At 44.6% G+C, this 14,444-nt stretch overlaps 1 protein-coding gene across 1 annotated transcript in view; it reads right to left on the bottom strand.

Moving 5' to 3' along the window:
* Positions 1-3,370: 3,370 nt before the first annotated feature.
* The window catches only part of LOC137630580 (thiol S-methyltransferase TMT1A-like), a 69,164-nt gene continuing 58,090 nt past the window's right edge, over positions 3,371-14,444 (bottom strand). Inside the window, exon 5 of the mRNA XM_068362143.1 lies at positions 3,371-5,059. Within this exon, the coding sequence (XP_068218244.1) occupies positions 4,799-5,059 (261 nt within the window). The 3' untranslated portion in view covers positions 3,371-4,798. The remainder of the gene's footprint in view (positions 5,060-14,444) is intronic.

Raw genomic sequence — 14,444 nt, 5'->3', positions numbered from 1 at the left:
TGGGTGCGCGAGGAAGTACAGCGTCAACCCGAAACTGTCTAGACTGTCTGGGTTGTGCAGTCAACACCCTACCGGGTTGCTGAGGTTGACGCACTGCGTCACAACAAGTCACCTCTGCTGGTTGTTGAACGTCCTGAACGTCAACAACCACCTCCGAGCGTCGCTTAACGTCAACGTGCGACTGGCAACCCACACTGGGTCGCATCGGTGGAGGAACCACCTCAACTGGCAGACGCGAGTAGGTTACCTCAGCGTCAACAGGGCGCACAACCGACCGGTTGGAAGGTTGTTGGCCAGAAGGAGGAACCACCTCAACTGGCAGACGCGAGTAGGTTACCTCAGCGTCAACAGGGCGCACAACCAACCGGTTGGAAGGTTGTTGGCCAGAAGGTTCTTCTCCGCATTTAAGTCCTCTATCAAGGACGCAAGCTTGGACTGCATGTCTTGCAGCAAAGCCCATTTAGGGTCTACGGGAGCAGGTGTGGCAACAGACGGGGTTAGCGACTGAGGCGGAACCATTTACCATCCCTGAAAGCCTTGTTATGTGTGACATAATAGTACAGCAAAACTTCAAAGGCTCGACAAAAGTTGAGAAGTTGACCTGTAAACAACTTGGAGCGTCTCCTGGCTAGGCGCCAGGGCGAGTCTACCAGAATTGAGAAGTCTATCTGGGCAGAGGCATGAACTCCCAAGCCGAGAACTTCTCTCGTGTCCTATCAGACTCTCGCTCTATAAGCCAGTTTAAAAGAAGGGAAATCAAAGGCTGTATCCCTAAAACTCCTCCTGGTGTAAAAACCAGTCGCCTAGCCAACGTAACGCTCTCTAGGAGAGCGAGAGAGCACTAGCTTAAAAACAACGGCTTCGAAGTAGCTAGGCCTAGTGTAAGTTCTGACGTTAAGGCGAACGAAGAGCAGCAGTTACAAGATCCGGACGAAGATCCTTAAAAAATCATCATGATTTAATTAAAGTCCATAGGAGGCTAAGCAGCTTAAGGCTCCTCTCCAAATGACAGAGTCCTCAAGGGAATATCAGTAGGAGGGAGAACAGCACTTTCTCATCTACAGGAACCTTGTCCGATAAAAGCTAGGTTATCTCAGTGAGTCTCTCACTGGTGCATTAGTAGCAGACCAGAAGGCAACGTCATGTAACTGCTTGACAGTCTGTGAACTGTCAACAACTGAACTGTCAACCACAACAGGTGCGTGAGAACATACAGTGTTCACTCGAGACTGCTTTGACTGTCTATACTGAGCAGTCAAAACAACTCTAGAATGCGGAGGTTGACGCACCGCGTCAAAACAAAACAACTTAGACTGTTGTTGTACCTCGCGAACGTCAACGGAAGGTTCCGTGCGTTACTGAACGTCAACATGCGGCTGGCAGGGTACACTGGAACGCATGGGTGGCGGGACTCTCTCAGCTGGAGTGCGGCAGAAGGTCGCCTCAGCGTCCACAGGACGCACAACCGTGTTGGTTGTAGGCTAGAGGTTGGTGCAGTGTCAACCTTCTCCGCACGAAAGTTCCGCATCAATGACGTTAACTGAGACTGCATGGTCTGCAGCAAAGACCACTTAGGGTCTACAGGAGCAGGTGCGGCAACAGACGGTGTGACTGCCTGATGCGGTACCGCTTTGCCTCTCTTAGGAGGTGAGCAGTCGTCGGAAGACTGCAGCGAGTCCGAACTGACCCAGTGGCTACAACTGGGCCGTTGGACTTGCGCGGAAGGGACCGACTTGCGCTTAATAAGCTGCGAGACCTTGGTCCATGGTTTCTTACGAGAAACCTCTTCCGCAGACGAGAAATAAATGGGCTCTCTCGTCTTTGCGTGGGTGGGGCGATCTTGGGTAGATACGCCCGAAACCACGGAGGGAAACGTCTGTTCGTTGATCAAGGCCTGACGAACCCATAAGTCGTTCGACATTACTTCTCCCCTGGGCTTGGGAGCTTGCAAGAGGTCCCGGACTAGGTGAACGACAGGCACGAACAGACGAACCCTCGGACGCAACACTGTAACACTTTGCGCATATCACTTTATCACTTCGATTTTCTGTTTTGAACTTATTTCACTGAAATCGAAACTTTTACTGATTTCTACCTGAAACACGCAATTCTACCCTCATTAAAAGGTAGTAATTGCGAAATCAGTCGTATAATGCAGCTCATTAATACTAGCAAAAAACAGAAAACATATATAAAGATAAAAAATTCAGTGGCTGGGAAAGAGACTTAACACTAGTTCAAGTAAACTACGTTTACAATCTCTCACCGCACATAGCCTGGGGACAAGAATAAAACCCTAGAAACGTTTACCTTCTTCCCCGTACAGCGACTAGGGACGAGAGTAACACGAGAAAAACGTTACCCGCTTGAACGGAACGTTTTCTCTCCTCTCTCTCCCTCCGTCTCTATCTCTCTCTCTCTTTCTCTATTGATTTCGCACCTAAGAGAAGAGCCCAATTATATATCGTCAAAATAACATGTTATTTGACTAAAGGAAAAAACTGAAAGGTTTTCCAAATAAAAAGTTCCTTTAAATTAGAATTTAAAACATTTAAGCTAAGAAAGAATGAACAAAACGTCAGAATCGATTTACTCTTACTGCAAAGTGAAACCGTGATACACTCTCTCTCTATCGTAACGATAGAGCGCATGTTGAACGTCCTGAACGTCAACAACTGCGTAGCATAAAAAACTAAACGTTAGTTCATCTTAGAAAACAGTACGAAGACTATCAAAGAAATTCTTTCATAAAACATTAAATTTAAAAAGTTTTAAATTCTTTAAAGGCTAAATACGATATAACGGGCTCAACGTTGATTAACTTTGGTTCCAAGTTAGGACCGCCTACTATCAGGAAAGGTCGCATATAAACAAAACATAAAAATTATCTTTATATGTTTATAATAAATGGAAAGTTAATCGAAGAGGCCTAATAAAGGCGGAGAGATATAAAATATATAGATCTATAACGTGTTAAGCAAAATTACTAAAAACCTAAACACACTTCCGTCTAAGGGAAGGGTCGGCCATTTAAAAGTGAAAGAGAGTCCATACTCTCTTTGTCACCCTAATTAAATCTATCCAAAACGAGTTCAAGTTTTGAGATGAAGATAAAACACCTGCATAGCGAAAGCTCAAAACTAGAATAGTGTACTTCACCAAATAGTTGTGAAAACAAATCCAGTTAGTAACAGCGTATTAGTAGGTCTTGCCGGTAGCCCGACAGAGAGAAAATTGGTTCTTTGTTTACTTGGAGTACTAAGTACCTGCTCGACAGATGGCGCTGTTGATGTACACCCCCACCTGCATAGCGATCGCTGGCGTATTTTGACCGTAGGTTTTTCTGTCGAGCAACAGAGTTGCAACTTATATGATCACCGGCTAAGTTTAATACTGAAAAATGTACTGACAACAATTAAAGCATGAATACATATACAATTTCGATAGGTCATCTAGACCAAATCCTATCTCGCCATTTCTAAACCTTCATTTTATATCCTCCAAAATGTAGGTCTTAATTTTGGGGACTGACCAAGATTTATATGAATTTCAATGGTTTGTTGAATAGGTAAACAATGTCCAGCTCATGTGTCAATATGAAAAGTCCATAATTGATGTAAAATATGTCCTGCTCACATGTCAATATGAAAAAGTATGCTATTAATTTATGATACTCTGTGTATGAATATATAAATCATATTTCAATAAATACTTCCCAACTACAGTATTAGGTACCTGCAGACCAATAGATTACTTACCGTACAAAGGAGTCTCCCCCAAAATGAATAAGAAACTAAATCTTAAATCATAGCTCTCTCTCGTATCCTTTTATAATTAGATGTCACAGTTTTGGAAATGCTCTTATTGGTTCAAAATTTCCTACTTCACTAACCTATCCATCTTTGCTTATACTATTACTTGTAAACCAATGAACTCTTAGCATGACAAGCATAATAGCGAAAGATAAAATGCTGAATAGATTTTCACTTCCACAATAGTCACTGGATTTTCTTAAGAGCATTAGTCAGTACTGAACCATTATCCTCAAAAGGCCCAATTTTAAACAATAGTATCTTGCCCTAATATATGTTTCAGCATCAAGAGTTTCTACAAGTTTGCAAATAACAGTGCTACAAGTATCAGCTTATTGAGCAAAACTGGAGATGATCAATGGTTGGTGCTACTTTACTTTCATAAAACAATGAGATCTACTTAATACAAAAATATAAATTACAGCTTTTCTACATAGTAAAACTTTCTTAGTTATAATCCTTGAGCTGTTGCACCACAAGAATACATGTCACACTAAGTTTAATAAAATACCTTCAGCAAATATAAAGTATACTGTATAACCAAACAAAATAAAGCTTATTGCTACACTTTATGCACTGCCAGCAAAAACCATGGCATTAAAAAAAAATCATATACAGTAGTAATAAAGCCCCATATATGCTGCCTAAAAAGGATATGATAACCAACAACAACATACAAGAACCAATGCCTTTCATCCTCCTAACACTACAAACAAAACAAACCCATTTCATTCAAATATTTTAAACACACTTATATAACAACTTACAAATTTGTAAACACTTAAGAATGTGGAAAAGGACTTAAAATCTTAAATGCCCTGTAAAACATTTGATGACTACTTTACTAATACTGTATTACTAAACCTATATATAAAACCACAGCATAGAAATTACTTTGTTTAAAGAAACAAGTTTGGTACTGTTCTCAGCTATGCATTAATAGAAAGTAGGCTTTCTGTAACTCAGCACTGTATAATCTAAATGTCTTATTTTTCAGCAATTCCCTTGAGCTGAGGTTTAATAAGATAAAGGAAAATATTAGAAATAGGTGCATAAAAGCGTTCACCATCAACCTTTGAGAAACCTGCTTTTTCAATATATGGCAACATGTCCCTGTTAAGGCAGCAACCATCGAAGAGGAAAGGCCAGAGTCTGATAGAAGTTAGAAAATCTTGTACCTTTTGCCTCCAGAAGTGTTTCATGGGATTAAATTCTCTAATATGCTCCAAGAAGTAAAACTTCCCACCCTGAAAAAGAAATGCAACAAATTACATAATTTTATGAAAAATAAAAATTGGAAGTATTTGAAGCCATGCAAACCCCCTCATAATTAGCTACAAAGATTATTTTTCTAGATCTAGAAATACTTACCATGCATTTTCCCAAATTCTGAAGCCTCTTATGTACCATTCAGAAACTTTTCTATTCACCATAGTGTTCAACTTGGTGTGTCAGTTGAAAGAAAATCAAAGGCATTTAAGGAATGGAAAGTAAGGCATGCACATGGTGCAAAGGAACATTACAGAGGAGAGAAAACATATTCAAGGAGAAAAGTAGGCATAGCTATTGGATAAGCATTAGGAGCAATTAAATGAAGGAATAAGAACAATGGAAGGAGAAAAGGATATGTATAGGGATATCTATAAGGTTTACCGTGCCAGGCGGTATATCTTAGCAATCCATGTTTGCCAACAGTTATATAAGCGGATGAGCAACCTGGTGGAGTTACAAGGACTATGGGTGTGGAGTAAATGTCCCCCTAAATCTTGAAGTCACTGGAAGCAGGGTGACGGATTGGGTTTAAGGCAATAGACAAACTGTCTCTTCGGCTTCTAATCCTGATGTTGGGGGCTATGACTCACTGTGTAAGAGCCCCCATCTGGACATAAGGTCTGGGCAATCTGCACACACAGACGCACTCCTGATACCTGGCGGTTGATCTTACTGGAATTAGTATGGACAGGCAGGGGTCACTTGCCTTAGTTAGACAGGCACTGAGCATCACAAGGAACTGACTATCCTCTGATGAATTTAGCCAATGAATCCTCTATGGATTTTATCAGTCTATAGAAAGTGAAAATGACTGAATGGCCCCAAGTCTCAGGGTTAGCGTGGTGCTAAGAATCTCCCAGTTTGTAAATGCGAAATCAAAATTGAGAATTGGTAATTGGAATGGGGTAGCGTGGTGCTAAGAATCTCCCAGTTTGTAAATGCGAAATCAAAATTGAGAATTGGTAATTGGAATGTCAAAACCATGAATCAGATTGAAAGTTACACAAGTGGGGAGTGAATCTATGAAATACAGTTTGGATATCTTGTCCCTAAGTGAAACATGTTTTTAGGGGACTGGTAAAGAAATCTTAGACCAAGGCAATACATATATCTACTCAGGAAGAACAGATGGAGTTGGAAGAGAAGGGGGTAAAAATAATGATGACACCAAGAGCAGAAAAGGTGTTAATAGTAGATTGTTACTTGCAAAGTTTAAATCAAAGCAGTGCAATATGAGTATCAGAGTTTGCTATGCACCAACAAATGATTCCCAGAAGAAAGGAAAGATGAATACTATAAAGAAGGAAAGATGAATACTATAAAGAACTGCAGAGTATAACAGATGAAAATCTAGAGAGAGATATAAAAATTGTGACACGTGACTAATGGAAAATCTGCAGGCCCAGTCCTGTGGGTGAAAAATCCCCAAAATTTTAATGTATCAATTTATGCCCTTAATTGATTTAGAGAGTTATTGTGGAGGTATTTAATGTGCATGTTTACAAAATTTGGTATAATTATAAGGGCTATAGGAGGAATTTGACTTTTCCCATATTTTCAGTTGGAAATCCTTAGGACCAACCATGTGGAGGAAAAATCCCAAACATTTTAATGTATCAAATTATGCCCTGAATTGAATCAAGGATTCACTTTAGAGGTACTGTATTTACATAATGTGTCTGCACATGTTTACACAATTTGGTATAATTATAAGGGCTATAGGAGGAATTTGACTTTTCACATATTTTCAGTGGAAAATCTGCAAGCCTGTCGGTGAAAAATTACAAAAATTTTAATGTATCAATTTATGCACTGAATTGATTCAGGGAGTTACTTTAGAGGTATTCAATGTTTCTGCGCATGTTTACAAAATTTGGTATAATTATAAGGGCTATTTCGCTTAACTGCTCGTTAAAACGATTCAACAGCCATTTAGCTCATGCTGAAAATGCATTCCTTATTTAAAGAGCAATATTTTGTATTTTGTTTAGAAAACCATTCCTTATCTAAAGAGCAATATTTTGTATTTTGTTTAGAAGATACAAGATAGTAAATATAGGAGCATCTGTACTGACTATCAGACGAACAAAGTAAAGAACAATCAGCGAGGCTGACATAAAACTGACAAACCATAATATTATATACTCTTATGGGGAGATTAATGCTCCATTTCTTCTAATGACAGAATACTGTAATATAAATCTAAACTGAACACTGCTTTTAAGGATGCCTTAAAAATGACAAATTCGGAGATAATTTGTATTTTTCCTAACCATACAAACCTTAGCTATTTACATAGGGTATTACTTTCGGCGTAGCTGTAATGACGAGCCATTATATTTTAACGAGGGTTAAACTACCCCCGCACTAGTTAGCACGGGGGTAGGGGGAGAGGTAGCTAGCTACCCCTCCCCCCTCACACACTGGTGAGCTGCCTCACTTTCCTTAGAGGTAGGACTTGTCTTGGGGGACAGGCCTGGCGGGCAAATATGTGTAAATAGCTAAGATTTGTATGGTTAGGAAAAATACAAATTATCTCCGATTTTGTCATTTGTTCTGTAACCGAAATACAAACCACGCTATTTACATAGGGTGACTTACCCTTAGGTAGGGTGGAAAGTCCCCAGCCTTACTGGCTTTGGCTTACCCTGGGACTCAGAATCCGAGTGAGCAGCAATCGAGAGAGAGAGTCCCTGCACCTCGCAAGTTTCTTGCTACGCAAGAAACGTGCGGCCTACATAAGCTTATGTGTGGAGGGAAGAAGTGTGACTTGTCCTAGGAAGTCGACCTGAAGTCCTTTAGCTGGAATTCTAGGCTAGGACATTCCCAATACCACCTCGTCAGGGTATGGGGGACGCGACAGTATTAACTTATTACTAGGAACACAAGGAAGCACGGTTTACCTGCAGAGGTTTGAGGTCAGCTATGCAGAGAACCCAGGATGCTTCTTTCCCCAAGAGAGGGGAGGATGAAGAAAGAAGTAAGGGCCAGACATACTTCTTTCATTCATGCAGTCTAAAACCGGGTAACAATGCCCTCAACCTTCTGCTACCTGTCCATTAAGGAGTCTGAGGTTAGACCAGCTGTTGTGTAGCCACCACAAGGCCGATAGTGAACGTATCGAGGCTCCTGTGGGTCACGTCCTGCAGGTAGTGGTCTGTGAAGGTCGTTTGACGCTTCCAGACTCCAGCTTGTAGCACCTGCGTCACAGAGTAGTTCCTCTTGAGGGCCAGAGACGTTGCGATGCCTCTGACATCGTGTGCTCTAAGGGGACGTGACGGAGGAGGGTCTGGATTCAGGGCGTGATGGATGACCCTTTGAATCCAGACTGAAAAGGCATTCTTGATGACCCTCATCTCCGTCCTCCCTGTGCTCCCAAACAGGGATTGCACGTGAGGACGAACTGCGGCTGTTCTTCAAGATAACCCCTCCGACTCTTTACTGGGCATAGTAGGAGATGGTCTGGGTCATCTATTACAGAACGGAGACTCGAAATCCTGAAGGAGTCGAACCGAAGGTCCGGGATTCCAAGATTTTGAGTCTAGTAACAAACTCAGGGACGAACCTGAACATTACCTCCACCTATCCTCTTGAATGGGTGACGTCGTACAAGAGACCATGAAGTTTGCTGACACGCTTGGCCGAGGCCAGAGCGAGCAGGAGCACCGTCTTCCAAGACAGGTGACGATCAGAAGCCTGGCGTAATGGTTCGCAAGAAGATCTCGTAAGAGCCCTAAGAGCCCGAACCATGTTCCATGGAGGAGGTCTCACTTCCGACTGGGGGCAGGTAAGTTCGTAGTTTCGTATGAGCGAAGAAAAATCCAGCGAGGAAGAAATGTCTATTCCTTTGAGCCTGAAGGCCAGGCTTAAGGCTGAGCGATAGGCTTCCACCGCCAAGAGCGAAAAGCGCATTTCCTCCCGCCGATATACAATAACTCTGCTATTGCTGGAATAGTGGCATCAAGGGGAGAGGTACCTCTCCCACGACACCAACCACAGAAGACTCTTCACTTCGCCTGATAGACCCCTGCGGATGACTTTCGCAGGTGTTGAGACATCCGCCCCGCAACCTGTTGCGGAACGCCTCTCTCTGTGAGGAGATGCTGGATGATCTACAGGCGTGAAGCCGAAGCGATGCTACGGCTTGTGGTAGATGCTGCAGTGTGGTTGTTTGAGTAGCTCGTGTCGTGGGGGAAACTCTCTCTGGAGTTCCGTCAGGAGATGCAGAAGTTCCGGGAACCACTCTACATGATGCCGCAGCGGAGCTATTAGAGTCATCGACAGGTTGACCGAAAGTCTGGTCTTGTTGAGCCCCCTTCTCAACAGACAGAACGGTGGGAAGACGTAGACGTCGATGTTGTCCCACCGTTGTAGGAAGGCATCTTGCCAGAGTGCCTTGGGGTCTGGGACTGGGGAGTAGTACAGCAGCAGCTTGAAATTCAAGGCTGTCGCAAACAGTTCCACAAGGTCAGGACTCGTTGGCTACCAGGGGGGGGCCGAAGACCACTCGGTACTCTCTATCTGTGAGGCCCTGCTCAGACTGTCGGAGAGCACATTCCTTTGCCCGGAATGAAGCGAGCCGATAGGGTATTGAGTCGAATTCGGTTCATTTCAGTATCTCTATTGCAAGATGAGAAAGCTGTTATGAAAAGGTACCTCCCTGTTTGTTGAAAAAAGCCACTACCGTGGAGATGTCGTTCACGGAGTGACTCGCCAGGGTCTGTTGGAAGTGTTGAAAGGCCAGAATATGGACTTCATTCCTAGCAGATTGATGTGGAGGTACCCTTCTGGTTCTGACCATAGGCCTGATTCAGAACGTGGGGCCCCCCTCTCCCTTGTTTTGACGAGTCCGAGAACAGCATCAAATGCGGGGGAAGGGCGAGAAGATCCATTACCTTGCAAAGATTTCCATAGGTCAACTACCACTGCAGATCCATTCGTTCCGCAGGTCCCAAAGGGACCAGAATGTCCGGGGAATTGTTGTCTTCATTCCACCAGGACTTGGGCCGCCAATGCAGGGATCTCATCCTGAGGTGGCCGTTTGGAATTAGCCTGATCAAGGAGGAAAGGAGACCTAGGAGGCGTAACCAAGATTGGGCTGGAAGCTCTCCTCGTCTGAGGAAAGGTTCTGCGACTCTCCTTAGCCTTGCTATCCTGTCATCTGATGGGAAGGCTTGGAGATAGGAGTCTAATATCATGCCTAGATATCCCAGTTGTTGAGATGGAAGCAGAGAAGACTTCTCGAGAATTACCTTGATCCCTAGATCTTGGCAAAGTCCCAGAAGCTTGTCTCTCGGTGTCGAAGAAGGGTCGATTCCGAGACTGCCTGGGTTAGCCAGTCATCCAGAAAGCGAAGGAGATGGATGCCGCTCCTGTGTGGCCATGAAGATATCAGGGTGAACATTCTAGTGGACACCTGCGGTGCTGTGGAGAGAACGAAACACAGCACCTTGAGCTGGTATATCCTGTTGTCTAGGCTGAATTTCAAGTACTTCCTGGAAGACGGATGGATTGGAATCTGGAAGTACCCGTCCTTCAGATCCAGTGTGCACATGAAGTTTTGTGGTCTCACTACAAGCCTGATCGACTCTGCTGTTCCACGCTGAACGAAGTTTGTTCGACAAACTTGTTCAGGGCTGAGAGGTCGATGACAGGTCTCCAGCCTTCAGACGCTTTCTTACAAGAAAGAGTCGACTGAAGAAGCCGGGGGGGGGGGGGGGGGGGAGCAGTCAATGACCTTTTGGAGAGCATCCTTCTAGAGCATGGTCTCGACTTCTGCCCGAAGGGCTAGCCCCTTTGCCGATCCCATGGCATAGGAGCTCAGCGACACTGGATTCGCTGTCAGTGGAGGTAGAGATGTAAAGAACGGGACGCAATATCCTTGGCTGATCACGGAGATTGTGCAGGAATCGGCCCCGAGTTGCTGCCACCTGAACGTGCAACCTTAGGCATCCTCCCACTGGGGACTATGCAGGGGGGTTGCCAATCCTAGCGTTTGCGGCCTCGGCCGCTCCCTCTAGGATTATTGCCTCCCCAGGAGGACTTCCCGCCCTTCTTGTCTCTGACAGGAGGGGGCTGCTGTTTAGACACCTTGTCTTAGCTGCCGGGACCGGTTCCGATGTCCTAGGCTGACGAGGCAGTGGTTGTTGAGGCGCTGGAGGCTTGTAGGGTCTGGATGTAAGCGCCTTTGGAGGAGCAAATCGTGATTCGACTTTCGCCACCTCTCAGCTGTCCATTGCCTGTCCTTGGGCTCAAAACAAGGTCTTTCCAAGGAACCTCTCGGTCACTGCATCTCAATGCTTCAACATCGAGTTTGCCCAAAAGTTCGAAACTTGGTGAGCCAGAAAACGATGGTGCTCGTGCCCGAGAGGAGGAAAGTTTCCATGACCTTCCTGGAGCTCTCCTTGGACAAATTCTCGGATCGCAACAGGATGCCCAGAGATCCAAGCCAGACGACCAGCCACGAAGTGGCCAGCATGGCACACTTTGCGGTTTTCTCCTGGCTTAAGATCTCCGCCAGAAGATATGCGCGGACAGCGAGGGTGCAGAACCAGAGAGATCGTCGGCGAGGAGGCGAAGGAATAAACTCCTTGCCTGCGTCCAGATCCGAAGATCGTGGGCGCGTGGGCGAACGTTGGCGCGTATTGCGCACACCAGGAAAGGGGGGCGCAGATGTGCGCTGGCGAGCAGGTGAACGTGGAGTTCAGTGAAGAAATAATCTCTCTGCTTGCACCCAGATTCGGAGATCGTGGGCGTGCATTGCGCACATCAGAAAAGGGCGATCAGATGTGCGCCGGCGAGCAGGCGATCGTGGGCGTTCAGGAGACCGTTGGTGCACGAGGCGCGTAGCCGCACAGAAGGTCCCAGAAGCGTTGGCGATCAGGAGATCTACGGCGAGACTCAGCTACATGAGATCGCTGGAGTGTTGATTCAGCAGAAGACTGGTCCACAGCAGGAGAGTATTTGCGAACTACTGCACGCTCAAACGAGGTTGCACAGGTAAAAAACCTGGCACTAAGGGACTTACTCATATTGTGAGATAAGCCCTTAGCCCCGAAGGGACTAGTGCCCGTCGGAAAACGGGGTGGAGTAGCGCCCAGTGCGCACCTGCGTCCAGGAACGGAGATGGAAGACAAGAAGGTCTGGCAGGTGTCGGAGATTGCGAACGATCTGCCGAAAGGTCTAGCGAAGCAGCTGTAACGGTCTGTTCTCATCGAGGAGGATCCTCTGCGGCTGAAGATGAAGACGACCACGAACAGGAGCACCATCATCAGTCCTCCGAAGAGGAGTCTTTGTTAGTGAACTCCCCCGAGGGGGAGAGACACTCGAAGGAGAGACCGTTGGACTCAGCTGCCCCCTCGAAGGATGTTCGGAGGGGGGAACTAAGCCTTCAACAACAACAGCAGGGGAGTCCTCCGAAGAGGAGTCTCTATGAGTGTCCTTCTCGCGAACAAGAGACTCTCTCGCGAACGAGAGAGGAGAACACTTCGTAGAAGAGACCAGAAGAACTGATGAAGGCGCCCCTTAGGGCCGCTGGATCAGCAAGCTGACCATAAAGAGAAACCCTCCAATGAGGAGCTCCTGCAGCTGCCCAGCCCCTTGAGCGTAGCTGCAAGTGCGACCGCTCAGCAACAAGAGCATAATCGCATGAATTCCATGGTCTGGTCTGCAACTGCTCAGCCCCTAGAGCATGGTTACAAAAGCGGTCGCTCAGCACCAAGAGCATAACCGTCCGAGGACCAGGAAAAAACCAACCAGGAATTATTAAGGTAAGAGAAGTTGCCACCCCTGAAGGAAAAGAAACTCATACCTGGGAAGGGAACCTCCCACGGAAGGGAAGTTACCCACCCATGGAGGCGAACCTCCTGAGTGTTCTACACTCACGGGAAGGGGGGGGGGGGGGGAAGGCGGAGAACTGTAACAAAACAGAATTATAACAATTATAATTATGTAATTCATCTAAGAACGTTCACTAATAGTAAGAACGAATGAGCCCCAAAGGGAAGTGTTCTACACAGAAGCTGAAAAGTTAACAAATACAATTAGATTTGATAAAAAATAATTGAGACAAAATAAACGGAGTAGCAACTCAACCCGCAATGGGAAGGAAGCTACCATAATACGTAGTAGTAATAAAAGGGTGAACGACCTCAAGAGAGAGAGAGAGAGAGAGAGAGAGACCGAAGTCAAACTAAACTCCCATGTCCCCTACGCTGATAGACCAAGTTCCCCGTAGGGAAGGAGGAACAGCGGAGAAATAGATTAATAAATAAAGTCCAGCGATGACGATTCCCCACGGCGCCCGCCGAAGGGAAGACCGAAGGACCAAGGGAGAGATCGCGACCCATGAAATGTCACCGTGGGGGCCTGAGACCACAAGGAGATGTTGTCGTACAATTGAGTGGACTTCCTACACACACACACAGCACAAACACTGAAAAGGAAACTTACTGTATTTCTATACTCAAATATACAGTGAACCCTCGTTTATCGCGGTAGATAGGTTCCAAACCCGACTGCGATAGCTGAAAATCCGTGAAGTAGGGACACCATATTTACGTATTAATTTAACATGTATATGCAGACTTTTAAAACCTTCCCTTTACGTAGTACTGTTAACAAACTACCCTTTAATGTACAGAACACTTAATGCATGTACTACAGTACCCTAAACTAAAACAGGCACAAATATTAAAGGCGATTTTATATCATGCGTTTCCTAAACACGCCAAAAAGCACGATAAAAAATGACAACCAATGTTTCGTTTACGTTTATCTCTGATCATAATGAAGAAACAAACGCATTTACACATCTGTGTATACAGTAGGTTAGTTTTTGCATCGATTATATTGATTATATGTTGATTTTGTTATTACCAATTTTTACTTAATTTTTCTTAGGACTTCCAAATAAATGAAATGAATGCCTTTTATATACTAATGTTTTTCTTTATGACGCCGCCTGAAACGTAAACCTTCCATTCGTTTACTGTACGCTCCATCTTCAATCGTAATAAACAAACGAAGGCATTAAACGCGCATGATGAAAGTGATAAATAATGATATTAAAAGCTTTTAGTAAATATGTTATTACAAATATTATTTACCGTATCTATATAAAATCCTACATACGTAGCAAAGCAGGGAAACAATTTTTTTTCTTTTTTTTTTTTGGCGTTTAATCAACAATAACAAACTGCCGCTAATGACCGAATGATAATTTGAGAGAGAGAGAGAGAGAGAGAGAGAGAGAGAGAGAGAGAGAGAGAGAGAGAGAGAGAGAGAGAGAGAGAGAGAGAGAGAGAGAGAGAGAGAGTTGTTTTAAATGTAATAAACAAAAAACACGATAGGTTATAACAT

This window comes from Palaemon carinicauda, chromosome 38, assembly GCF_036898095.1.
Source record: "Palaemon carinicauda isolate YSFRI2023 chromosome 38, ASM3689809v2, whole genome shotgun sequence".
Taxonomy (NCBI): Eukaryota; Metazoa; Arthropoda; class Malacostraca; order Decapoda; family Palaemonidae; genus Palaemon; species Palaemon carinicauda.
The sequence above is the reverse complement of the archived record's forward strand: the minus strand, read 5'-3'. Positions and strand labels throughout refer to the sequence as shown.